Source organism: Dermochelys coriacea, chromosome 25, assembly GCF_009764565.3.
Source record: "Dermochelys coriacea isolate rDerCor1 chromosome 25, rDerCor1.pri.v4, whole genome shotgun sequence".
In the NCBI taxonomy this organism is placed as follows: Eukaryota; Metazoa; Chordata; order Testudines; family Dermochelyidae; genus Dermochelys; species Dermochelys coriacea.
Genome location: NC_050092.1, coordinates 7,458,032 through 7,485,677, shown reverse-complemented (window position 1 = coordinate 7,485,677; position 27,646 = coordinate 7,458,032). Strand labels below are relative to the sequence as shown.

At 47.4% G+C, this 27,646-nt stretch overlaps 1 protein-coding gene across 1 annotated transcript; it reads right to left on the bottom strand.

Annotated features, from left to right (window-relative positions):
* Positions 1–1,103: 1,103 nt before the first annotated feature.
* Positions 1,104–27,369, bottom strand: NRTN (neurturin). Its single transcript, XM_038384198.2, has 3 exons — positions 27,319–27,369; positions 20,823–21,057; positions 1,104–11,818 (listed from the first exon to the last, which is right to left on the bottom strand). The coding sequence occupies exons 2-3, from the start codon at positions 21,028–21,030 to the stop codon at positions 11,370–11,372; spliced, it is 657 nt and encodes a 218-aa protein (XP_038240126.1). The 5' UTR covers positions 21,031–21,057; positions 27,319–27,369; the 3' UTR covers positions 1,104–11,369.
* Between the last annotated feature and the right edge of the window lie 277 nt (positions 27,370–27,646).

Below are 27,646 nucleotides of genomic sequence, written 5' to 3'. Positions count from 1 at the left end.
GGGGCTCATTAGGGTGTGGACCCAGGTGCAGCTGGTTGGGGCTCGGTAAGGTGGGGTTCCGGATGTGGGTGGCTCATTGGGGTGGTCAAGGTGCAAGGAGGGGGTGAGGCTTGGCAGGAGGGTCTGGGTGCAAGGGGGTCTAGATGCATGGGGGTTGGGTGGATGGGGGAGCAGTCCTGTACAGAGAACCCTCCCCCTGCAGCTGAGGAATGATGGGTGCAGGAAGCGCACAGGGGAGGGGCGGGAGTGGGGAGAGAAGGGAAGAGAATGTGCAGAGCTTCCTACAGCTGGGGGAGAAATCTAGGGGTGGGTCTCATATGGCCCCGGATGACAACAAAGGGAACAGCTGGCTGCACTGAGACTGAACAAATGAAAGAACTTCTTAAACACTATTACAAATTAGGACCAGGTTCTCTCCTGCTCTGAAACCTTTGCCCAATGGGCAAAGTGAAGTCCATGTGAATAAAGTCTACAGAGAGGGCTCCTATAAGGGCAGCTTTGTTTGGCTTTTTACCCAGCTCTAGACATTGCAAAGTTAATAGCAAAAAACGAATGCCATTGATTAGACAGAGACAGAAGTGAAATAAAATAATTGGACAGAAATCAATACAATTCTCACTTTATTTTCACCTTTCTTAAGTATGTAACAGCATCACACCTGGCTTTAGGTTGGTTTAAAAAAATCATACTGCATTTTATTCAATGTTCAGAATAAATGATAAAATGTAATAAATGTAAACTGCACTGGCACCATTTTTGCTCAATAAATAAAAAAAAAGAAAGAAAGAATGCTTTATGTAGACTGCACACTACAGTATCTAAATAAATAACATAAGTTACTTTGAATAAATAGAGATCATCTCAAATACAGATGCATTGCATCAACTTCTTGCAGTTGGTCATTCAAGCCCAACAATGCGGGAATGGAAGTGGTTGAACCAATGAAATTGACCAGTGCTGAAGAATGGACCATGGTTACTAGGAAGAACCCAGTAAAACAACTTGGTCCTGTATAATTTACAAAGAGAAAGGAAATGCTGGTTCCCATTCCCATTGTGTTTCTTTCAATTAATTTGAAACTACTCTCCTCTTTGAAATTGGAACTATGCCATAACTGTATTCCTTGCTCAACCAACAGTGAAAGTACTCAGTAACCCTGTTTATTAAGAAAACAGATTTTTTTTCCCTCCCTAAAAATAATTTGTCTTCATAAATTAGGCAAACTGATTTAACAAAAAGTTTCTGGAACTATTTAAATAAGGAATGACCCATTTGCCAATGGTTTCACTCAAATGAAAACAATGAAATAAGGCTGCTCTTCACACATACACCAATGCAAATGAGAGGTGACTCCATTTCAGCCGCCTGGAGAACTCTGGCAAAAAGCAGCGTGGAATCACTGACTTGAACAGGATGGATTTGCCATAAATTTACTAAGTCAAGAATTCCAGCCTCAGTATTTCAGCCACAGACTTCAGATCATGAAAAATATGGAGGCGATCCTCAGCAGCCTCACAAACTGCATCTTGTCACTAGTGTGGAGTTGTAACTGGTCTAAATGAGAGAAGGACTAGTCTCCTAACTTCACAGTCCTTCTTGCACTGGCCAATGCTATGGATATGTAGTAAAAACACAGTGAATTGTGCTGTAGCTCATTATCAGACAGAAGAGGATAAAATAATCCAATGCTCATGCTTGATCACAACTGCCAGAATTTTTTTTTTCCTAATGCGTCGTGCCTGGAAAGCTTGTCATTTTTCAAACGCTATGAAATATCTTCACTGCCCTTTATTGCTGGGTAGTATTTAAAGCTAATGGCCGATCTTCAGCGTACAGATATGTAAGTTGCAGGGAACCCCCCCGCCCCCATAACAGATATTACATGCCGTTTATTGTTATTAACAATAAATAATTCATGGGATGGTGAAGAAAGAGCCAGGCGACAGATTTGGATGTCGCTTTCACGTAGAGAATTTTCCATCCTTTTGCCCTTTCTGCATTTTAGACATTCTTTGGAAGGCCTAAAATCTCTTACTGCAGCCGAGAAGGAGAAGCAGAAGCATTTGTCAAATAATAGAAAGAGAGCCTATTAAAAACAGATTTCAGTGAATAAGCAATGGAGGAGCACCCAGAATCTGACCGATTGAGCAACATTATTATGTAACACAAACAGAGGGACTTACAGTTCCTCTGTGTGATGACCCCAAATACAGCACTGGACAGAGACACACACATTGAAATCCTTTGGCGAGAGGATCCATCGATAAACAAAGGGAGGGAGCTTGCATTCGGAAACCCAAACTTTAACATTCACATTCAAACAAGAAATCAAACCAAACCAATTCAGCAGGCCACATTTGTGGTACGGCACCGCAGAGATCAGGCATTCGAGTGCCCTCTGCTGTGCTCCTGAATCATTTCCTTGGTTGTTCACTAACAAAGGGGCTGTGATTTTTGGAAAGGGGTTTTACTAACTGACGCCTTGCCTGCAAACGCCAGGCGGAATCGCCTTGGGCTAGAGCAGGTTGGTAGCCAGAATGACAATGCAGTCAGCAAGGCTTTCAAAGACTTTATTGGGCATTCGGATAGATCAGAACGTTTTCATCAGCTTCAAGATGAGAAAAAGCAGGCTTCAACTATCGCCTGGAAAACCGAGGCAAACAGGGCAGCTGTAGCTCCGAGTTAATGGATGGCCTCAACACTCCATATAATGAAACTTTCCTTGGCAACTCCTCCTGTCACAACGATTCAATGCCGGCCAGCCAGCCAGATCTCAAAGCTACACTAACCCTTGTACAAACAGTGGCCAAATTCTGCCCTTGGACACATACAAGTGATATGTAGGTATCTGAGGATGGGACTTGGTCCAGTGTACACAAGGATTCACTCCCACTCCGCCCCCCAAAATGCAGCCTCCACTGGGGTAAAACTGAGATCGGCTCAGGAGATGTCACTCCACAGTCCCTCCTTCCGTGGCACCTTTCCAACATCAGAGCCAAGGTCCAATCAACGGGAACCATCTTGCTCCCTGTCTCGCTCCTGTTTCCATGCCTCTCACTACAACTGCTCCTTGAAGTCTTTAAACCACAATTTGAGGACTTCAATACTCAGACATAGGTGAGAGGTTTTTCGCAGGAGTGGGTGGGTGAGATTCTGTGGCCTGCCTTGTGCCGGAGGTCAGATTAGATGATCATAATGGTCCCTTCTGACCTTAATATCTATGAATCTAAGTCTCCCACATGTCTATTCATCGCGTCCTCTTCTAGAATTATGTGATAGCTGCCACCTTGGCTGGTACCCTGGGGACTGAAGCGGGGAACCTACAGAGGCTAAAAGCATGAGCTGCTACAGCTGGTGCTAAAACTCCCTAGCCAGGGCACTAACAGACATATCCTCTGTGGATCAGGCCCAGAGCGGGACCTGTAGCTCTCACTGACCCGTGAGTTAGCACACCTCTACATTACTGTCAGCGTGGGTTTCAGGAATGAGAGGGAGAAGAGCTGGATTGCTATATAGGAAACAGTCGTACTTCATGAATAAACTCAAAGGGCCTGATTCTGACTCACACAGGTTATAATGCTGGCTCAGTGGACCCATTTCTGTTTTACACAAGGGTTGCCAGCCCTTTTCCAGGACTGTCTGGAAGTCTCCAGGAACGAAGGAGGACGCTTTAATTAAAGATGCTGTCATGTGATGAAACCTCCAGGAACACGTCCAACCAAAACCGGTAACCCTGTTTTATACCAGCATAAATGATTTCAGAATCCAGCTCGAAAGGCCAAGATTTTCTCTTGTGACTAGCAATCCTCAGTGCCCAGCTGGAGACACCTTAAAGGGGCCTGATTTCCAGGGTGGGTAGAAGAGGGTAGCTCAGCTCTTGCTGAAAATCAGGCTGGTTTAAGATAACTCAGGTGAGGAACCCAGAATTACTAGACATTCTGAAAATCTTGGCCTTTGGGCCTGATTTTGACACCACTTAAAACAGGTGTGACCCCATTGACATCGGTGTAAACCAAACTCTTCCCACCAATTCCCACTGACTTAAATGGGAGCCCGATGTGAATAATTTTTACTGGGTCAGACCATAAGAGTTTGTCTTCCCTGCAAAGATAAGTTGAGTGTTGCCCCTAACTCAAGTCCCAGTCACACACAGACAGCCTTCACTGGAGTATGGCGGTGCATTTAGCTGCAGTCAGCTGGCCTGTCCGGGGTTATAAGTTACATCTCAAGTGAGCACAACTCATCAGTTGCTAACAGAGCCCTTCGTAGTGTGGACGCAGGGTACTGCCACTCCTACACCTCTGCTCCTCCAGAGCCTTCCCACAATTCCCCATGTGCGGCTATACAGGAAGCTCTCCCAGAATTCACTAGGAAATCAGTGTCAGAGCAGCTCTGCTTAGTGCAGGCTCAAGGCATTTATGGGATAAATATCCACAGAAGTCTTTGTGCCACACACGTGTGAGTGCAGCACCAGTGGGGACATGGCCGCTTCAGTGTTACCTTGTGGTGTGGCCGCTTTCACTCAAACTTGGGCTCACACGAAAGGAGCCAACTAGCATGTAGATAATTCAAGTGGAGCTATTTGGGAATTAAAAAAAAAAGTGGGTTTTTTTGGTCAGAAGATGCTGATTCATTGAAACCAAAAGTTTTCCCAGGAAAGGGTTAGTTTCGGGAAGGTTTCTCACAAGAAAATAAAAGATACACCTACTCCCGCTATCCCCCAGAGTAGCCAAGTGTCCAGTGATCAGGGCATAGTCCTGGGGTGGTTGGGGGAGACCCAGGACAGTGGCTTTCACCATATTCCATGAGTGGGCTATTGGCTATTCTGGGTGTTTCTCTCTCTTGTTTTCCAAGACAAATTCCAAAAGGTCTCAATTTCATCACACTGTGGAACAGGGAACATTTCAAAATGTCAAAAATTTTGGTGGGATGGGAAAACCGTTTCCCACCCGAGAGAATTCTGCAATGAAGACCTACCCCAGTATACCAAGCCACAGAACCGCTGTTCCCTGTCTGCGGCATTCTGGCCCCAGGCATAGATCATCTTTTCTTTTTAAAGCGGAGACTGCAAACAAAAGGTTCGCTTTTAGAGTTGAGTTGGATGGGAACCAAATGCTCAAGAGCCCATTTACTCATCTTCCGTTTTTTTAGAAGTCAGAAGAGCGCGTCTGTTATCTCTTGAACATAGAACATGCCGTGATCCCAGCTCCCAAGTTTAATGCTATTGCATCTGCCAGCCAGGCCCATGGCCTGAGGCCATATGAGGTGATTTTTTCATTCAGAACTGGGGCTGTGACACAAGCCATGCTTGCAAACAATAATTTAAATAGTAATTGTGTAGGCAGTGCTGGTCAGACTGTTTGCGGGAAATAAATCCATTGAATATTTGTCAACTTTAGGCCCCCCCCCAATGAATCGATCCAGATTTTTTGCACCTGCAATCATTACTGCAAGCATTTACCTTTCACAATACTTAACTCTTTAATAGCACTTTGCAGACCTGATCGAGCACCCACTGAATCCATGGGAAAACCCCCATTGTTCACAAGCAAATGCAGGGTGGTGCATGAAGAAGAGACATTCCCCAACCAAACCCTTGTTCCTATCAATAGCCAGGACTAGCAGATGTAACAGCAGGGGGATAAGAGCAAAGGAAAACAAAGAGCTATTTGGGTCCTGAACGACCACACCCAAACACTACGGCCACCTCTCACATTGCATCAATTCGTCCATCATAATGGCTTATTTTTCTGCATGCCTAAAGGAAATGAAAACCAGGAAGAAATTAGCACTGATCTTCCCTAGGGCTCTGCCACGGACCACAGGGATTATCAAAGTGCTACGCTTCAGTGGTCCACCCCATCTGGTTTCTTGTCTCCAAAAGTGACATTCAGTTTATGTACACATGGAATCTCTTGACCGATGCTAGCATCTCAGGTTTCCCCCAGGTGTAAATATCACCCTACGCTGATTCTGGCAAAATGCTAATCTTCATCACACTTGTCTACAGAGAACGGTCATAAAAATCACATCTTTGATTTTTCTGTCACCTGGGTGACATTCTGATCCGATATATACCTTGGGCAATCTCCAGGAAGCCAGTAAACTGGATTCTCCAGTCACTAACACCAATTTCACACTGATGCAACTCCTCTGACTTTAACACAGTTGCTCCTGTGAGTGGAGAATCTTAGCTCCTTGGAGTTGCATCAGGGCTTGGGGGGCTGGCATAAGTCATCATAGAATTTGGCACATCAAATAAAATGAAAAGCAAAGGCCCGAGACACAGGTGGAATGGATTAAAGGGACCAATTTGCCTCTCATGGATCACAGTGCAAATCAGCAGCAAGCCCACTAAACAACAGACTTGTGGGGGAGTAAAAAATGGTGTAAGTGACCGTAGAATTAAGCCCAAAGAGGGGATTTCCACCACACAGCCTCAGGCTGAATTCTCGTGCACAGCCTGCATTAGGAGGTGGAACGTCTTCTGCTACATTCACTGTATTTTTTTTAGAAAATATGCACATTGGCTTTTGTCAGTTCTGAACTAGCGGGAGCTTGGGTTAGCCGAGCCTGCTGCTGAAGAGATTTTACAGTGCACCGTGTTCGCATCCCCATTAGGGCTTTAGACGTGGGCTGTAAAGCTGGGTATGTGTGAACCCGGTAGAAGCAAAGCATTGTGGCAAACAGTTGCCTTTTGCAAACTGACCGGCGGTTTTACATGTGTCTACAAATCCAACAGATGGACTTTATTCTCCTCTCCTCCTGCCAGTTTCTACATCTGGGCTCCTCTTTCAAAGGTGAGGGTAAAGATTAGGATTTCAGAGCCCAGCAGCCTTTTTATATGGGAGCAGGGTGCAAGTGAGTCAAAGCTTGCTGAATGATGATGTTTATAGTGCTTTGATACATCTTGGCTCCGTTCAGCTAAGAGCAGCTTTTGGATCCAATGCAAAAAAGCCTGACCTTTAGCAGGGGTCAGAAATCTATGCTATTTACTCTCCACGTTACATTTTTCATGTCTTGCAGGAGAGACACACAAGAAGTATTTTGGTTCCCATTCACATTATGGGCTGGGATTTTCAAAGTCAGGCTCCCAATTCCCCCTTGACATTTGTTGGGAATTGGGTGCCTAACTCCCTTTGGCTCCTTTGCAAATCCCAGCCGTAGCTGCTAATTAGCTATGCAAACAGGAAGGAAGAAACACATTTTACCTGACTACTGTGAAAAAGAAACAAGCGGGCCAGATTCTCATCTCCGCTACTCCAATGTGGAGTGTCTTCCAATTTATATCGGTTGTATCTGGGATCAGAGTCTGGCCCACAGTTGGGCAAAAGAGAGGGAAGTCAATAACAATCAAAGAATTCCAGGCCTGTTAGCTTTCCATTGTCTTAGTGAATGCCCAGTACATGACACCAATATTCTCCTTCTGTTTATCATTTGCATTAGTTGGGAAAGGAGCCAAGAGGAGAAAACCAGCTACTCCACACGACAAATATAGCCTGTTCAGAGTCTGCAAAAGTCTGTAGTCTCATTTATTTCTGCACATAGTAAACAACACTGACAAGGCTGTAAACGCTAACCATAGACAGAAAGGGCCTGGTTCTTCTCTCACCCATGATACAAGCTACTCTACCCTACTGAAGTGAATGGGAATCACTTGTTGCATTCAAAGGCCACCGTAAATTGAGTTCTTAAGACTCCAGTGGATTTCAGCCCCATCTTATCTGCCGAGGTGCAAGCTCTAGGGCGGCCAGGTGCCTGGTTTTCGACTGGAAAGTCCAGTCGAAAAGGGGACATGACAGTGCTCGGTCAGATCTACTGACCAGACACCCAAAGTCCGGTTACTGTGGGTGCGGGAGGTGGGGACACACCGAGTCATCACCTGCTCTAGCCCCTACTCAGCCAGGGCCACCTCCTACCTGTGTTGGGTAACAGCGGACGGGGCAGGGGAGGTACTGACACTCCTGCTGGAGGGTCCGGTTTTTAAATATTATGAAGCTGGCAACCCTAGATGCAGCTCCCGATGGACCTGATGATTTCAATGCTTCTGGATTGGGATCCAGCCTTTCTGATCTGCCATTGACCTAGCTCCAGCTAGGATGTTATTGCTGATATGTATCCTAATTTGATAGCGCTGGTTTTCCGTTGTATCACAACCCAATGCGTCCCTAGCCATCAGACTAAAATGCCGTCCTATGGAAACACCCATCTCTCCTACTCCAGAGTGTTTCTAAACCATTTTACCAGGTGCACTGAGGACAACTTGGTCGGGTGAGCTGTCACCTGATACCAGCGACGGTGGAGGAAATGGAGACTTGATCCAGTTACTGTAGGTTGACATGAGCCTTAAGACAAAAAGTGGATGAGAAGGAAGGTGGGAAAGAGCTCGTTCCAATGAGTGGGCAAACAAGAGCTGATTAGAATTGATGTGAAGGCCTACACCAGTTCTTGTGAGATGGGGGGGCTTTCTGCTGATCTCAGTGGGAATTGAATCAGGCCCTAAAGGAGGGAAAACACCAAACGTCTGTCCATTAAAAAGCCCCATTTGAGGTAAAGTTGTGTTTGAATGCCAGGGAACTCCTTTTGCTTTCAAAGGACGGCCCAGGCTGGAGCAGTGCCCTCCTGCCTTCATTTTTTGCAGAGCCAAGTGGAAGGCTGGGCTCAACAGCCACCCCGGTCTCTGAGAAAGTGGAGTCCGAGGCTGGTATTTGGCGTTCGATGCCCAAATCCCATTCAAAATGAACGGGAAGCCCCAAGGCAGCGTTAACACTCTCAGCCTTACTGGCTAATCATCCCCATTGCACGAAACTCCATGGAATTTGGGTGACTAACTCCCCTAGGCGTGACCTATACACAGATTTTGTACTGGTATAATTATTTGGGTTAGGAGTGTGATATTTGACCAGTATAGTTACACCAGTACAGCTCCTAGTGTGGACACAGTTATGCTAGTATAAAAGCTGCATTACAGTTTATTCTCTTTCCCTAAACTAATATAAGCACCTTTATACCAGTATAAGCGTGTCTACACTAGGGAAGTTGGACCATTTTAATTACACTGGTATAGTTAAAGCGATATGACCTTAAAGTGTAGACAAGTCCAAAGGGCTTGGCAATAAATGAGCCCTGGGAGCACTAGCTCACTACCCATCCACACTGGCAAGGCACGTAGAGCGCTCTGACTCCATGGCTACAGAGCTGCTGGTACTCTACCTCGGTGCGTGGAATAACGTTTGCTGCTCCCCCACTGGAGTGCCGTGGCGCCAGCGTGAACAAGGTGTTGAATTACTGCGCTCTGATTGACCGTCCCATAATCCCCTTAAGTGAAGTGGCCACTCTTGTCATTGTTTTGAACTCGCTGTAGGAATGCAGATATGCCCTTTCAAAGCTCTGTTTCTGACAGCTGGCTGCTTATCTGCTCTGGGACAAAGGCACCATTACTGAGGAATGCTGCTTGCTTTGAGCAAGTGAGAGAGAGGTGGGGGATGGGAGGTCTGCTGCTGTCTGAACTTACAAGACAGCATGCTGACATGCTCTCAGCACCCCAAAAACCCACTGTCTCCCCCCACATACACACAAAACACTTCCTGTCACACTCCACCCCCCATTTGAAAAGCACGTTGCAGCCACTTGCATGTTGGGATAGCTACCACAATGCACTGCTCTCTGTGGCATTGCAAGAGTTGCTAATGTGGCCATGCCAGTGTGCTTCCACCTGAGAGTGTAAACACTCAGCAGCGTTTTCCCTGCTGCAGTCTCCGAAGGCGGGTTTCACTCCCAGCCCTCTACAACTGCAAGTGTAGCCATGCCCTGAGACTCCTTTGCAAACCCAAGTCTTAGGCCAGGTCTACACTACACGCTTACTTCAGTATAACGTCACCATTCAGGGATGTGAAAAATCCACAGTCCCAAGCAACGTGGTTATACTGATAACCCCCTGTGTAGACAGAGATCGCTGCCGCCTCTCGTGCAGGTGGAATTATTAAGCCAGCGGGAAAGCTCTCTGTCGTCCGCTTAGAGCATCTTCACCAGAAGCGCTATAGCTGCAAGTTTGTAGTGTAGAGCTGGAGCACGGGCACCAGTAACTCTATTGCCGTGTCCCTGAAAAGCTAGTCCCAGGAGGGGCATGGTGGTTTATTTCAGCAAGCTAGAAGGCCTGCCAGATGGAAAGCAAAGGAGGTGCTCAAAGCAGTAGAAACATGGGAAATTATGGCTTCTTTCTCAACCATCACATTTCCTGACTACCTCAATGCCGCATCCTGAATGTCAATATGATGGATGCGTAAAGTTGAGATTTTCAAGGCTGCCTAGGAGATCAGAACACCCAGTTCCCCTTAAAAAATTAAGGCAGCTTTGAAATTCTCATCAGCCCCATGTCCCCACGCCAATCCTCTTCCTCCCCCTCTCTGGTTAAAACCACCAACTAGACAGTTTGTTAAGATCACTATCCTGGCCCAGGGAAGCATCCAATAGTTGTCCATTGACCTCACTAGAACGATGGCATAATGGCTGTGAAGGAATGATAGTATTCTGCAATTGCCACCAATATTTATCTCTCTCTCTCTATATATATTCCTGTATATTTACAGAGCATGAATATACTGCATGTCTACAATAAAATAAGGGTAAGATATGATCTTAGGATATAAAAGAATATTTCTTAACTGTTCAGTCATTTATCTGCACCCAAAAAGGTTCCATCCATGTGAACTCCATGCCCTGGCGCAATTCTCTTTAGGCCGCAATCCGTCTCGGAGGGGAGCCTCTGAAAAGAGGCTTCAGTTTTTGTAGGACTAGGAATGCCAATCTGACTCTGCCTTTCTGACTGGATCGCAGTTCCGGAGCTGGCCGTCCAATTGCATCCAAAGACAAGGACGACTGGCACCTTTTGGACTCGAAATACTTGGCCAGCAAAGCTTTCCTGCTAAACCCCTTCATGAGAGCAATAAAATAAAAGCACATGCGGATGCCAGGCTGCTGGTGTGACTGATGCCAGCATCCCTGAGGAAATCAGCAGGTGTTTCCTCCTACCTCTCCATTCCCCAGCTCCTCCTTCTTAGAGCATCCCAACGCTCAGGGGCACCGGGCTGGCGGCGGGAGCACGGAGGCACCTGTCAAAGTGTCGAAAGGCCCCTCGATCTTTCTCAAAACACAACCCGGCATCAAGAGTTTCCCTGTTGCCCCTAGAGTCCAACCACAGAACTGAGGTAGACTTGGAAACAGTTGCCTTCTTGACTCTCTCGGAGCCTGGGTCCCCTCTTAGTTCCCTTCACTCTCAGAACGCAGCAATATCCCTTTAGGCCCTCGCACTCTTGGCTTTTGGGCGCTGCCTTCCAGACATCAACCTTCCCAGGTTCCCTTTCCCCACTTCACACGCAGCCACATTCCTTGGCCGACAGCTCGTTGACGGTGTAGTAGCGGTTGTAAGTGTCCAGGAAGGAGACGTCGTCGTCGTACGCGAGAGGCCTGCAGCAAGGCCGGGCTCTCACCTTCTCCTTTTTGATCTTCTTCTTGAGCCTCATGTTCTTCAGGGAGAGGTCGTAGTTCCTGACGGCTGTCTCGCACGTGCCACTGCAGTAGCGGAACAGCACGGTCTCGTCTGACTCATAGCCTAGGCCCAGCTCGCTGACGCTCACCTCCAGCTCCTTCAGGGCACAGGGTTTGTGACGGGCCCGGGCTCGCTTCATGCGGTTCCCGGGCTTGGGGAAGAGCGGCAGCTCATGCCCCCCGGAGTTCATGGACTGGCTGTACCTCTCGACCAGCGTGGAGATCAGCTGTCGGATTTCACCCTCCGTGTAGCTTTCAAACAAGGTACTGTCTGCAACAGAACAGGGACAGGGGTTAGCGAGCCAGGCAGCGGGGAATGGCAAGCACAAGCCCCGGGAGCTAGCCTCCCAGATCTCAATGAAATCTGGCCACCTAACTCCTTTAGACTCCTTTGAAAATCCCAGCCCCCAATATTTCTACGGATTGTGAGTAAACTTTCAAAAAATGCTTAAGTGACTTAGAAACCTAAGTCCCATTTACTTGCAATGGGATTTAGGCTTCTAAATCACATAGGTCCCCCCCTCCTTCATGTCCCCAGGCTGCACGCACAAGCAGGAAAGAGCCTGTAAAAGGGACAGGAGAAAGTGATGGGCGTTAGGAAATCAAGGCTCCAGTCATTTGCAAAGTCCCTCTGAAATGTTGACTACGTTCTACCCAAATCTAAGCTTCCATTCAAGACAGCAAATTACCTGCCGAGCATTTCCCCTTGTGAAGCAATTGGCCTGCACAATGAAACAGGCACGCTTCTGCCTGGTTAACCCGCCTTGTGGAAAACTAGCCCCAGACAAACTCCAGCACCATCAAAGGCTGACATTCATCCCTCTCCTCCACCCTGCTTGCTCCTTAGAGGTCAGATGGGCCCGCTTTATTTAGCGGAGCAGAGGCCTTATCTACACTAGGGCTGAAAAAACTCGCCAGTTCAAGTATTGTGGTTTAAGCACGAGTGCAAGTGGGGTTTGGGCCCTGCCTATTGTACAGTTTAACCCAGGGAAGCCAGAACTCTGACGTTTACGGCGATTGTTTTGATGGTCTAGTACGGTCCCCTTCACAACACAGGCAAGAGACCCTCCAACAGCAAGCCCTGCACTGAGCCCCCCACCTGTCATTGAACTGGGGCATATCCTTCAGAATGAGGCGCCCGCTTGAGAAAGGTGCTTATGGGTCCAGTGTAGTCAGAGCCTGAGTGTGTTCTAAACCAGTTTACAACACCACGGTGCGTCTAGCCCAGTTGGACGGGAAGGGGGCATCCTCCCCTTTCGTGGGGCTGCAGGCGGACAGAATTAACCCATTTTATGCAGGAAAAGCAGCTGCAATTCGACAACTTTCAGATGCCACCAGCCTGATGCCCTGAAGCCGGCTAGTGCCCCAGTCCACTGGGTTCTTACTGAAGCCCTTCCTAAGGGCTGAATGAATTTATCCCAGGAGAGGCCACCGGCACCTTGGCCTCTCTAACACATGTTGAGCAATTAACCTGAGGCTCAATATTTATCGGGACCACGGCTTTTGTGGAGACTGAGCTTTTGGATGTGTACAACCTCTCCGAATGCCTGCAAACAATTGCATGCCCACAGCGGCTTACGACACGTACAGGCCCCTGGGGCGGGTTTGGGGGGGATGCACATTCTAATGACTGGTCTCAGTCAGCCAACAGCAGAAGCCCTTTGGAAAAGGGCCCGGCGTGAGTCATCCCATTGGCCTGTGGGGGCGAAAGGGACGAAAAGCCAGCAGAGCTGTGCAAGAGGTTATGGAAGTCAGCTGCTCGGCATCAGCTTTGGCCCCTCCCCCACCTTCCCAGTCCCTGGTGCAGGGGGAGCGGGTTCACTGGGGCCAAGATCCATAGGTGGGGAAATGCTTTTCCTGGCACCGTCCCCACTAGCAGCCCCCCCGAGAATACAAGGCAGCACTAATTTAGGCAGCACGAATACAAGGCAGCACGTTCTCCCCCCCCCCGAGGGTTGGTTGCAGGGGCAGGGTCCTACAGCTCTGGGAGTCACCCTGCGAGACAGCCAGAAGCCAGTGCATCAGCGAATGCCCTGTATGCCGATTCGCCGCCCCAGACAGCCAGCTAGAGCTCACTGATCTACTGGCTTGGGTGGGGCAGAACCCCATTTCCATGGCCACAGGGTCCCTCTATGTAAAATGGGTGAGAGAGTTAAAAAAAAAATACAAGAATGAGTCAGGACTGAAGCGTCTTATTGAAACAGGATGAAAAATCGTTCAACCTCAGAGCGAGAGGCTTTAACGACAGCTTTCCAATTCAGCACAAGGAGCCAAGCTGGCTCCAGGTGGCACAGATGCTCTTGGCTTGGAGGATGTGGCCAGGGCCCAAGAGACAGGAATGCTCTAGGTGAGGCTGCCTTAGGCCTTGTCTACACTTGAAAGGACTGGCTGGTTGACCTATACCAGTTATGCACCCTCCTCCCCACCTCACCCCCTCCGCCAACTCCCAGTGCAGATGAAGCTTATATGTCCTAGCATTTCTAAAGCGACCTCACTTTGGGTTGTGTTTCCATGGCTTTCCTTAAGCTAAGCACCATGTGGTTGGGTAGGTATTTGGGTAGGAGACCTCCAGATGCTTTGGCCAATGCAATTTCCCTTTGAGTCAATATTGGCCAGTGTTTTTACATTAAATTGCACATACTGCTCCAAATTTGCCAACCTGAAACCCATGTTGCTAGAGAAGATTCTTTTCACTGGGCACCCTCTCCTCCCAATACCACACTGCATAGTTACATAGCTGTATGCCCTGCTAGGAAGGGACTCCAGGGATGGCTGGTGGGCCACAGACAGATCACAGTTTGAAACTGCTGTGAACTCACTACTTGCCAAGGTCCCACACGCTAGCATGGATACCTCTGAAGAGCCAGGGAGGTCCAGCTGTCCTGCAAGCTAGGACCTGTTTCAGACGCCACTGTAGTCCAATCAGTGCCAGCACTCGAGCATGGATGAGCCCATTGCAGGGGAAGGATCCTCAGACAAGTGTGCAAATTCATTCCCCATTACCGCGATGGCACCCCCAACTCAGCAGGACGTGGCTATCAACTTTTCATTAGTTTACTCGCACTAGGAAAGGTAGTGGCACCAGGAAGAGAGGTCGGGCTGTTATCTGCTGTTCGTGCCCCTCCAGAGTTAGGCGAGGGGATGGGTGTGTGTGGAGCGGTTTGTTTACGTACCTGGGGATGCCCCTTGAATCCTGCTGAGAGATCGCAATGAAACTTTCATGGAAGTCCTCTGCAATCCTCTCCTAAAGGTCTCCAGGCATGGCAGCCTTAATTCTTCCTCTGTGGTAGGACACATTCCCACGCCACTCAGCAATTACTGCCAGGGGGCCTGCCAGAGCAAACAAGCTAGTAGCCTATGGGCCCGGGCAGCTTTGGGATGCCAGCAACAGCTGTGGGAGGGTAAGGGACTTCTGAACCTTAACTTCCGCTTTCCATCATGACTCTACTGTCCATGGTACCTCTGCACGTTTCATCTGTAGCTGATGCCGTTGCGGCCTTGAGGGGTTCCCCCTCCACACCTGAGTCAGAGAAGGAGAAAAGAGGACCCGGGTTGACCTGTTCAGCGAGATTCTTCAAGCCAATGTTGCCTCAGACCAGGAACAGAGGGGCTGGTGGATAAGCATAGCAGAGTGGATGCAGAAGGAAAGAATGGACAGGAGAAATGCCCTGGAGGCCCAGCAGGAAAAGGAGAGGGAGATGCACCAGGACATTGGGTCTTCTCCAGCAGCAAATACAGAGACTGCAGCCGCTTGTGGACTGACAGGTTCAATAATCCCAGGCTCACCTTGGAGAACTCCATGGTCACTGCTCCCGACCCCCTGCGACATTCCATGTGGCATCAGGAGCCACATCACTACCTTACCCCTCTACACAGGGGGACATTAAGGAAGACCACAGCTTCACCTATGCTGACCTGGGAGAGCCATGGATGATATACGTGTAGCTAAAATGGACATGAACATTCCTTCCATTTCCTTAAGCTGTGTTCCAAAAAAAGAAAGTACCTCCTTGTAGCTTTCTGACCAGTCCTGTCTCCTTAGAGATGTAGGCATCATGCACCTTCCCTGACTAGTCAACACTGATGTCGATGAAGCATCCCTGGTGATCCACCAGCTCTTTCATAACCATAGGAAAATAGCCCTTTCTGATGGTGTGGTCTGTGGCAAGGTGGTCTGGTGCCAAAATAGAGATTTGCGTCCCGTCTAATGATACATTCGATAACCTCATTGCTGCAAATCCATCCCTTATGTCCTGCACATTGCTGAGAGTCACAGTCCTACGTAGCAGAAGATGGCCTTGCACATCTGCATGAAACCACCCCCCCAGTGGATTTTCCAACTCCAAAATGATTTCCCACTGACCGGTAGCAATCTGCTGTGGCAAGGTCCCACAGCGCGATGGCTGCTCACTTCTCCACTGTCAGCTCCGCTCTCACATTGGTGTCCCTGGACTGGAGGGCTGGGGCGAGTTGGTGCACAGATCCAGGAATGTGGCTTTGAGCATCCAAAAGTTCTGCAGCCGCTGCTCATCATCCCACGCCTTCATTACGATGAGATCCCACCAGTCACTGTTTGTAGCTATTCTGTGAATGCCACCAAAAATCTCGACTTCATTCTCGCTGTGTTCCACAGCAATCCGCCCTTCAGGAATCATCATGTTCCCCGAGACTCCTCTCATAGCTCTCAAATACTGGAGGATCACCAGTCCTGTGCTTGTCCTGGGGGCTTTCGCCTTTCCTGGGGTTTTTTACCTTCCTCTGCAGCACGGGGCATGGGTCACTTGCAGGTTTAAACTAGTGTCAGTGGTGGATTCTCTGTAACTTGAGGTCTTTAAATCATGATTTGGGAACTTCAGTAACTCAGCCAGAGGTTAGGGGTCTGACATGGGAGTGGGTGGGTGCGTTTCTTTGGCCTGCAACATGCAGGAGGTCAGACTAGATGGTCACGATGATCCCCTTCTAGCCTTAAAGTCTACATGTCTAACTCTCATGGCAATAGTCCAGAATTGTTCAGGCTACATGCTTCTGTCAGAGGTGGTGGACAGCGACAAGTCCCACACTGGTTTGTGGGATTTTCTGAATAGGTGTGAAAATTATGGGATCGAGATAGCATTATGGGGGGAGAAAGTTGCATGATGGGACCTTGACGCTGCGGTCCCAGTCACCCCGCGCCACCTGTTTCTGCCCCATCATTGCACTGGATGGTGATGGGTTGCACCCTGGGATACTTGCATGGTGCACCGCACTGGGCATCAAAACAAGCACTCCTGGTCACACACAGCGCCGACACAAGGAGCTCGTGCACAAGTGATATACTCACTTGAGTTGGCAAAAGTTTGTAGTGTAGACATGCGCTGAGGTAATTATGTAACAGAGACAGTTACAGGCTTAATTGGAGGCAATTAACTTGTTTATGGTGGAGATTGTTGACACTCGGGAGCAGGGATTAGGCTAATGAATTCATTAGCTCAATACAGGAAGAGCGAGAATTGGCAGGGAGTAAGAGGGGAGCTTCGAGAGTGGGCTGGGCGGGATGGAGAACGCTGGGTGGAAGGTTCCTCCTGTACTATGTCCTGCAATGCTGGGAATCTAGAGATTACAGAGATACATGTGGGGAAAAGAAACAGACTGTGTGTATATTGTGAATAAGAGACCGCACAAACGGGCTGGGCCCACGGCACACCGGGTAGCTGAGGGAGCAGCCCATGACAGAGGCCTAAGCAAATCGCTGGGTGCCCTCGTTCACCCTGGCTGAGACGTAGCTGAGACGTAGCCAGGGTGGGCAGGGATGTTCTACTGAATGATGAACTTCCACCGCTGAGCCACAAGGAAAAGGCTCCTTTAAAGGAATGTTGTCCCCTCACCCCCATCCTGCCTTCCAGCTCCTTGGTTTGAAAAGATCGGGTCAATATCTCTTCCAAGCTAACACCAGTCACGCTCCAGAGTTCTGCTGGAACGTCTCCTGGTCTCCACACCCCTCACTTTGTCTTGGTTATTTTCCTACCAGACTTTCACAGCTTACAGCAGCTCAGGCTGCCCCTCACTTCATGACACTTAAAGTGCATGCTTAAAAAAAAATAAAAAAATCAAACATTGGGTGAATAAATAAAACGAACTCCCGTTGCGTTCATGATTTCCAGATGCCTTGCACACAGCCACGTCGGAGACGCTGGGAGGAATCGCAGCTTCCTCCAGTGAGAGGGGAACGGGCAAGCTTGTGCTGCAGTGAACAGGTCGGGCACAGCATGTTCCCGCCCGTGCAGGGGTCACAAGCAATCAAAGCATGGGAAAGAGGGCAGGAAGCAAAGACATGTGGCATCAATCTATGGGGACCACAGCGCTTGGGTCTTGGGCAGCTGAACTGTAGTTATAAAGGGCCTGGTTCTGATCTAATCAGCTGGGTAAAGGAGGAATGACTCTGCTGGAATCAAAGGAGATGATTCCAATCTCACTCCAGTGTCACACTGGCGTAACTCAACAAAAGTCAAAGGCGTGACCCCTGATTTGTACAGCTATAAGTGGGAGGAAAAATTGGCCCATAGGAGTTAAACTGATGTGAATTCAGATCAGACTCAAAAGCTCTAACACCATTAAAGCCAGCTGTCACTCTGGATCAAACTATACACTATAACAAGCCTAGGCTATTCTGTCTTCAGTGTGAACTCTCAGGGCCTGACTCTCATCTTACTTCAATAAAATCACAACCTAATCCTCAGAGCAGATGGCATCAAACCCTTCCAGACACAGACCTCAATTCAGAGCTGGGGTGTAAGAAGCAGGAAGAAGGTGTAAAGGGCAGCAAAAAGTTGTATCAGTGACCCAAAGGTTATCGCCCCGGCAAACTTCATGACCCTGCTCCAAAGCATGGACATGCCGGAACTCTGCAAAGAAACAGCTGAAAAGTCTCTTTAATGTTACCAACATGATCTGACTTTCCCTTTGCCTCATGCTTGGAAACGGCTGAATCATTTTCAATTAAACTGACCAAACCAATTCATCCAGTTGCAGAGAGCAAGAATGGAATATTTCAGCCACAACGGTTAAAGTCTGGCAAAGTTATAACCAGCGGAAAATGGGGCTGTCTGATAATGGGATGTACGAGGCCCCCCTTGACTCTCAGCATCGCCACTAACTTTCTATTTTTACTTTTGTTTCCTCTAGCACCTTTCAGCCAGCCTCTCAACCATTCGTAGACCCACACAGATCCCCTGCGAGAGACACAAGCAGAGAATACAGCGAGGCTGCCCCTCACGTCTGGGCCAAACTTAATGTAGAAACCCACACCTCACTGTCTTCCTTCAAGGTTGGATATTAGGAAATACTATTTCACTAGGAGGGTGGTGAAGCACTGGAATGAGTTCCCTATGGAGGTGGAGGAATCTCCATCCGTAGAGGTTTTTAAGGCCCAGCTTGACAAAGCCCTGGCTGGGATGATTTAGTTGATGATTTAGCTTTGAGCAGGGGTTGGACTAGATGACCTCCTGAGGTCTCTTCCAACTCTAATCTTCTATGATTCTAAATCCCTCCTTAAATCTCAACTTGACTGCGATGCCTACATAAAACTTTACAACGGCCAGGCTGCTGATGTGCTGAGACACTGCCTATCGTGACCAACCCTGTCTCATTGTTTCCTTGTGCTACCCCATCTGTCTGTATCCCTCTGTTGTCTCTTGTCTTAGACTGCGAACTCTCTGGGGCACAGAGGGTCTTTTTGTTCTGTGTATCTGCAGCGCCTGGCACAATGCGGTTGTGGGGCATGATTAGGACTCCTCTAGGTGCTAGAGTAATACAACAAATAATATTTTCATCAGCAGAGTCAGGAGCCGACCCAGATCTCCTGACTCGCAATCCCCTGCTCTCACCACCAGACCGTACTCCCTCTCAGTGAACCCACCTAGAATTCAATGAGGACCTAGCAACCTCAGCCTGAACAAAAAGTGGTAAACACCAGAGGTCAGAACCAGAATTTAATTGCTCCTCCGAAGGGCAGCAGCCATCTCACAAACACCATCTTGGGGCACTGGCTCACCCCCTCCTGTGGAATGCCCTGCCAGCACGTCAGTGCTCCTGGAAAGACCAGGGTACTCTCTAAGTACCCACCAACTCTAACTATGCTTTAGGGAGCAGAGCACAGCTGGTTACAGCTGCAGGCCCACAGCCCTGGGTCTAAATAGAGCGGGCTGGTTTTGATCATGTTTTTAATCGCATGCTGTCCATCGTATGCGGAATAAGCAAAACCACATGCTGTCATATCATGGATAAGGAGGCCTCGGGTAAAGCAGAAGAGGAACAAAACCCCTTGTCTGGAGGGGTCAGTCTTGGATGAGCAGAGAACACAATGATCCCTGCAGCTTAATTGGCTTGAGAACCTAGTGGTGGCCCAGCTCAGACACTCAGGGTCTGTCTACACTGCAATGGAAGCCCTGGGTTAGGAGAACTTGAGTTAACAGGCCCTGGGTTTGTTAATCTAGGACTTGAGCATCTACACCCATTTGTAACCCCAGGTTAGGAATTGTTGAACCCCGGGTCCCAAGTTGGGGTGCCAGCATCTACGCTGCATTATGCAGATATGAATCCAACCAGCCGTATCCCAGACTTCCTCGCACCCTCCCAAAATGTGCCTGCTCGAGCCTGTTGTTCGTGATGCAGTGTGAGAAAACTTGACTGTCCAGAGGACAAAGAAAGTCAGCTTGTGGGACAGGATACAGCAGAACCTCAGCATTAGGAACACCAGAGTTACGAACTGACCAGTCAACCGCACACCTCATTTGGAAACAGAAGTAGACAATCAGACAGCAGCAGAGACCAAAACAAAAGCAAATACAGTACAGTGCCGTGTTAAAGGGAAACTCCTAAAAAAGATAAAGGGAAAGCAGCATTTTTCTCCTGCCCAGTAAAGTTCCAAAGCTGCATTAAGTCACGGTTCAGCTGAAAACTTTTGAAAGAACCATCCTAACGTTTTGTTCCGAGTTACGAACCGCCTCCATTCCCGTGGCGTTCATAACTCTGAGGTTCTACTCTATTTTTGGAGGACTCAGAGCACGTCTACACTGCAAAGCAACAGGGCTTGAACCCTGGGTCTTGGCTTGACTCAGGCTCAGATCCTCAGGGTATGTCTACGCTGCAACAAAATCCCATGGCATAGCCGTAGCTCACCGTTACCCCACCCGTTCCATGTATACCAGGGCCTGGGGAAGAAACGCTCTCCCCCAGCAGTGCCAACAGCGAGATGGCTCTGAGCAGATGGAGTCAAGGCAAAGCATGCTATAGCTTACATTGAGAGATCAGCGGGTCACGGCGCTCCAGGGCTCGCGGGGATCTCCGCTGACCTACAGGCAAGGCAGAAGAGGAGGCTGACCTTGACGGCGAGGAAGGGAAGGGGCTGTATTTCCGGCTTCTGTTGAGCATGTCTCTACAAACTAAAATGGACAACATGGAACTGAGGAGCATCGAGGCAATGGCTGCAAACTTCCATACCTTCATCTTAGACCAAGTCAGAACATTGAAACTCTGCAAAACAGGCAAAACAAATATCCTTATTACAAAGCCTCTGCCCCCAGCCCCCATCATCTCCCCGCGGACAGGTCCCCAGTAATAACGGTCGTGCCATGGGCTGCTGAGAAACCTTCCCTGGGAATCTCAGAGCAATCACACGCATTCCTTTGATTGGACTCTCCCACTCCCTTGGGTCAGTATCATCCTCATCCCTATTTTATTACGGGAAACTGAGGCACGGAGAGGGGAAGCGACTCGCCCAGAACCCGGCAGCGAGTCAGAACCCAGGCATCCTGATTCGCAGCCCCATGCTCTCAATGACGGACCTTGCTTGTGCCATCACTTTCCCATCATGGTAGCAGGCTGCTCCGTTTGTGGGACAGAGGACATTTACAGAGAATCAGCTCTGAGGAGCAGATTGTACCAGGTGCTAGCAAGGGCAGACAGGGGAAGTAGAGCACAAGCATGCACGTATGTGCCCTGGGAAGGGGTGAGGACCAGGACACAGGCACTGCTCAGCTGCCCAATGCGAGAAGGTTGCGCAGAGGTGGTGCAATGCACACTCTTTCTGTGTGCCAGGTGACCCCCTCCTCACCCCAACCAGCAGAACAGCCTGGATGCTGGAGGAACCTCAGCTGCACCTTTCAAAAGGCAGGAGATTTCCCTGGTGCTCCCCCAGAGGAATTCTGGATGAGGCGAGAAGGATTCTACCTGGGATTGCAGGTGATGGATCATTTCCCATTGTGGGCAATGCACAGTCTAGCCTGATCGGTTTAAATCCATTTAAAAAAAATAGAACCAGGGGCCAGCATGTTTCTCCTCCAGATAAATATCCATAATTTTGCACTCAGCCTAGACAGAGCAGCAAGGATGCGAGTGTTGAGTAGGATTGCTAAATCTGAGCACTACCTCCGAAACAAGATGGGTCTAGAAGCTGCTGCCAACAACCACCCACGGAAGCAATTCACACTTTGCTTCTTTTCCAAAGACCTTTTGCCTGATCCTTCCTTTGCACTGCACCCTGGGGAGTCACTTACTCCAGTGCAAAGCAAATGCCATTCTGAGCCATTCACGCCCACTTTGCCCTGGTACCAATGATGACACAAGGTGCCCCTGGAGTCTAATGAGGAGAGAAAGTCTTCCGAGCCCGGCCCCTTTACAGCAGTGACTAGAGCTGGGCAGGAAATGATTTTCCCCTAGAATGAGAGTCCCCAGCCCGAATTGGGAAGAAGAGTCAAAATCTCAAAAATTTTGGAGAACTGAAAGTCCAAAAAAAAAAAAAAAGAAAAAAAATTGGTTTAGGTCAATTAAAACATTTTATTTATGTAATTTTGGAACATTTCATTTTGATAGTTTTGAAACATTTTGTTTTCAACCTTTTTTTCTTTTTTCAAACCTCTCACTAATCTGAATGTCTTCAAATTTCAGGATGAAAAACGGTTTCAACTCAAACAACCTGAACTTTCCATGTCAAAAATGTGGACGTGGGACATTTTGACAATGTCAAAACACTTTTTCCCAATAATTCCTCAGGTCAGGAGATTTGGCAAAATCACCTCTGTTTTGCCAACAGTTTTGGTCTCAACGAATTGACATTTTTCAGCCAAAAACAGCTTGTTGAAAAATTCCAGACTTAGCCTTGGTCTATTCAACAGAGAATGACTCTGGTATAACTACATCACTCAGGGGTGTGAATAATCCATCCCCCTCACCGACGTAGTTACACCGACATAAGCGCTAGTATGGACAGCACTAGGTTGGCAGGAGAACTTCTCCCACCAGCCTCTTGCAGAGGTGGATTAACTTCGCCAATGGGAGAGCTCTCTCCCATCAGCGTAGAGTGTCAAGAGTGTCCTCGGGCACTGTCAAGAGAATTGTTTACAAAGTTCCAAGCAGTCACACCTGTGCAAACTCCCTGAGGACATTTGGGTTCTGCAGAGTCATGACAGGCCTACATTTCAAAGCAGGGGAAGCCCATGGGTAACAGACGGGCTAATTTGACACACCAACCCTTTGTTAGTGGTGTTGATGCATGAGAAGGAAAGAACCTCAGGGTATGTCTACATTGCAATTAAAAACCTGAGGCCGGCCGGCCCATGTCAGCTGACTCTAGCTCAAGCTAAGAGGCTGTTAAATTGTGATGTAGACATTCAGGCTTGGGCTGCAACCCACATTAGGGACCCTTACAGAGGGGGTGAAAGCTGCACTCGTTCTGATTAGAACTGGGAGACATTTTGGAGGCAACTTTTTGTGGTGAAAAACGCAGCTGCGATGACATCGAAACCTTTCACGAATCGGTTAGAACAACAAACAAAAAATAATTCTGAAGAGTTTGAAACGTTTCAGCATTCTCTAAATGAAGTGCTTTGATTTGCTGGTCTGAAATGACTTCGTCGCAAAATGTCCTTTAATCACACTGTATATTTTTTTAGAAATGAAAAAGCATTTCAAAGTGGTCTCAATAAAACCGTTCTGATTTTGTCAAAATGAAACAGTTTGTTCGACCTGAGACTTTTTTATGTTAGACTTTTTCAAGCTGCTGAAAAATTGCAAACGTTTTCGTTTTTTTGGCCTAATCCAAAATGAATTCCCCTCCTCCACCATTTTTTGGAACATCCAATTAACTGCAAAATCTATTATTTGCCCCACTCTAATTTTGATCTGGTAGCCACTTACCCGCTCTTTGCACTGGATAATTGACAAGTGTCAAGGTTCCTTCCCCACTCTGAACACTAGGGTACAGATGTGGAGACCTGCATGAAAACCTCCTAAGCTTACTTTTACCAGCTTAGGTTAAAACTTCCCCAAGGTACAAACTATTTTACCTTTTGCCCTTGGACTTTCGCTGCTATCACCAAATGTCTAACTGGGTTTTTTATTAGGAAAGAGCCATTTGGAAATGTCTTTTCCCCCCAAAATCCTCACCAAAACCTTGCATCCCCCTTCCTGGGGAAGGTTTGGTAAAAATCCTCACCAATTTGCACAGGTGACCATAGACCCAAACCCTTGGATCTTAAGAACAATGAAAAAGCATTCAGTTTCTTAAAAGAAGAATTTGAATAGAAGAAAAAGTAAAAGAATCACGTCTGTAAAATCAGAATGGTAAATACCTTACAGGGTAATTAGATTCAAAACATAGAGAATCCCTCTAGGCAAAACCTTAAGTTACAAAAAGCACAAAAACAGGAATATCCATTCCATTCAGCACAGCTTATTTTCTCAGCCATTTAAAGAAATCATAATCTAACACATATCTAGCTAGATTACTTACTAAGTTCTAAGATTCCATTCCAGTTCTGTCCCCGGCAAAAGCATCACCCAGACAGACCCAGACCCTTTGTTTCTCTCCCCCTCCAGCTTTGAAAGTATCTTGGTCATTGTGATCAGGTGCCAGCGACGTTATCCTAGCTTCTTAATCCTTTACTGAACGTGAAAGGGTTTTTCCTCTGGCCAGGAGGGATTTTAAAGGTGTTTACCCTTCCCTTTATATTTATAACATGCCCCCCCAAATCACAGATAGGGCGAAACGCTGGCACAGATTTCTTCCTGGAGCTCTAGGAAAAAACAGAGTTAATAAGACAGGCTCGCTTCACATGATTGGCCAAGTTTTCCCCCAACAGCATGGGGATGGGATAATCAACATGGACTGCAAAAGTCCACTTTCCTGACCAGCCCTTGTACTGGACAGGCAACTTGGCTGTAGGCAAATTGAAAGAGTTTGACTTGAAGGGCTGAATCATCACTTGGATCTCTGAATTGATTAAATTGGGGTCCACTAAGGAAGAACGGATAGCTGACACTTGTGCTCCGGTGTCCCTCCACGCGGTGACCTTCTTCCCACCCACACCTCTAAATATACTACCAAGTATATAAAGACTAACAATATTTTCCAAATCTCAAGGACGATTTTAACCAGTTGATTCTGGGAAACTTTCATGGGAGAGTGCATCAGCCACTTTGTTAGAAGTTCCTGAGATGTGTTGGATGTTGAAATCAAAATCTTGGAGAGCTAAACTCCACCGAATACGTTTTTTGTTATTTCCCGTGATGGTATGAAGCCACTGTAGCGCAGCATGGTCGGTTTGTAGGTGGAAACGCTGTCCTCAAACATATGGGCGTAGCTTTTCCAAAGCATAGACACTGGCGTAACATTCTTTTTCACTGACTGACCAGTTGCTTTCCCTCTCAGACAGCTTCTTGCTGAGAGTCCTCTTTCTACAACAAACCTTGATCGATTAGAAGACCTGAGAGGCGGTGGGTTGCTCCATGCCACTGTCCAAGCTCTCTGGAGGCTTTCATCTACTTCCTGTTTGGTCTGGAACTGTTCCCTTGATGCTGGAGACATCAGTTCTCATTGGATTGTAGACCTATACTTGGTCCCTCTGGGAGTGATGTAGGGGATGGGGCTATTTCCGTTGACTGTGAACCGCTCTCCGCTGGTGCACTATGTTGGGGTTCAGGCTACCTACTTGGCTCGCTTTCTGGGATAGGAACTTTCTGGGATAGGAAGTGGTACCTGGAGAAGGATTGCTAGGGTTTGTTGGTATATTCTGCTGAGCCTTTGCCTTCTCCATCTCCAGTGCATGCAGCCTCTTTTTCCTTCTCCTCCTCCACATGCTTCCTCTCTTTTTCCTTCTCCAGTCTTTGGCCCTTGCCTTCATTTCTTTTTCCTTTGCCTCCATTGCTCTCCTGTGGGCAGCCTCTTGGTGTTGTTCTGCCTCTTTCGCTGCCTCCATTTCTTTGTCCTTTGCCTCTATTTCTCTCCTGTGGGCAGCTTCTAGGGCTTTTTCTGCCTCTTTCACTGCCTCCAGTCTGGCTAACTCCAATTTGCGTTGTATCTTGGTTTCTTTCATCTTTACCTCTCTGTTTTTAACTAACTTTACACCCAAGAGTTAGAAATAAAACAAACAAACAAACAAACAAAAAACTTGGCTTGTAAAATTTTGCTGTGCTGTAATACGATACCTATATTCTCTGATAGTGATTGTCAGCCTACAGAAAAATCCAACCCCCCCCCAAAAAACCAACAAAACAACAACAACAAAAAATTAAAAAAAACCCACAACAACCCTAACACCTTTGTCTCCAGGCAAATAGGCAGAAAACCCCTCTAGTGGCTCTTAAGTTAAAAAAAAAAAAACTTCTTCAGGTCTGTGAAGACTGGTGAATTTCCCTGCAGGAGGTTAACTACTCTGCCTTTAGGTAGAGAAAACTCCAGCTCAAAAAAGACAATTCCCTTTTGTCTCTGCTCTGGCCCCAAAGCAAAAAAAAAAACTAACTGCTTTCAGCCAGAACCCTGCTTTTCAGCAGCCCAAAGGAAAAAAAAATTCCTTTTTAAGATCTGTGCTCCTTGTTCAAAAAATCAAAATCCTAAAAACCCTCAAAAAGTAACACCTTTGTCTCCAGGCAAATAGGCAGAAAACTCCTATAGTTGCTCTTAGGTAAAAACAACTTCAGGTCTGTGAAGACTTGTGAATTTCCCTGCAGGAGGTTAACTACCCTGCCTTTAGGTAGAGAAAACTCCAGCTCACAAAAGACAATTCCCTTTTGTCTCTGCTCTGGCCCCAAAGCAGAGAAAAAACTAACTGCTTTCAGCCAAAACCCTGTTTTTCAGCAGCCCAAAGGAAAAAAAAAATTCCTTTTCAAATCTGTGCTTCTGGTTCAAAAAAATCTCAAATTGATCTCAAAATGATTTCAAGTTAATCCCACCGCTCTGCCACCATGTCAAGGTTCCTTCCCCACTCTGAACACTAGGGTACAGATGTGGGGACCTGCATGAAAGCTTACTTTTACCAGCTTAGGTTAAAACTTCCCCAAGGTACAAACTATTTTACCTTTTGCCCTTGGACTTCTGCTGCCATCGCCAAATGTCTAACCGGGTTTTTTTATTAGGAAAGAGCCATTTGGAAACATCTTTCTCCCCAAAATCCTCACCAAAACCTTGCACCCCCCTTCCTGGGGAAGGTTTGGTAAAAATCCTCACCAATTTGCACAGGTGACCATAGACCCAAACCCTTGGATCTTAAGAACAATGAAAAAGCATTCAGTTTCTTAAAAGAAGAATTTGAATAGAAGTAAAAAGAATCACCTCTGTAAAATCAGGATGGTAAATACCTTACAGGGTAATTAGATTGAAAACATAGAGAATCCCTCTAGGCAAAACCTTAAGTTACAGAAAGACACAAAAACAGGAATATCCATTCCATTCAGCACAGCTTATTTTCTCAGCCATTTAAAGAAATCATAATCTAACGCATATCTAGCTAGATTACTTACTAAGTTCTAAGACTCCATTCCTGTTCTGTCCCCGGCCAAAGCATCACCCAGACAGACCCAGACCCTTTGTTTCTCCCCCCCTCCAGCTTTGAAAGTATCTTGTCTCCTCATTGGTCATTGTGGTCAAGTGCCAGCGAGGTTATCCTAGCTTCTTAACCCTTTACAGGTGAAAGGGTTTTTCCTCTGGCCAGGAGGGATTTTAAAGGTGTTTACCCTTCCCTTTATATTTATGACAAGGAACAGAGGAAAAGTCAGAGAAGTCTTGGAGAGACAACACACAGCCCTATAATATCATTTTTTACAGTCCTTTTCAGAGCCGTTCCACAAT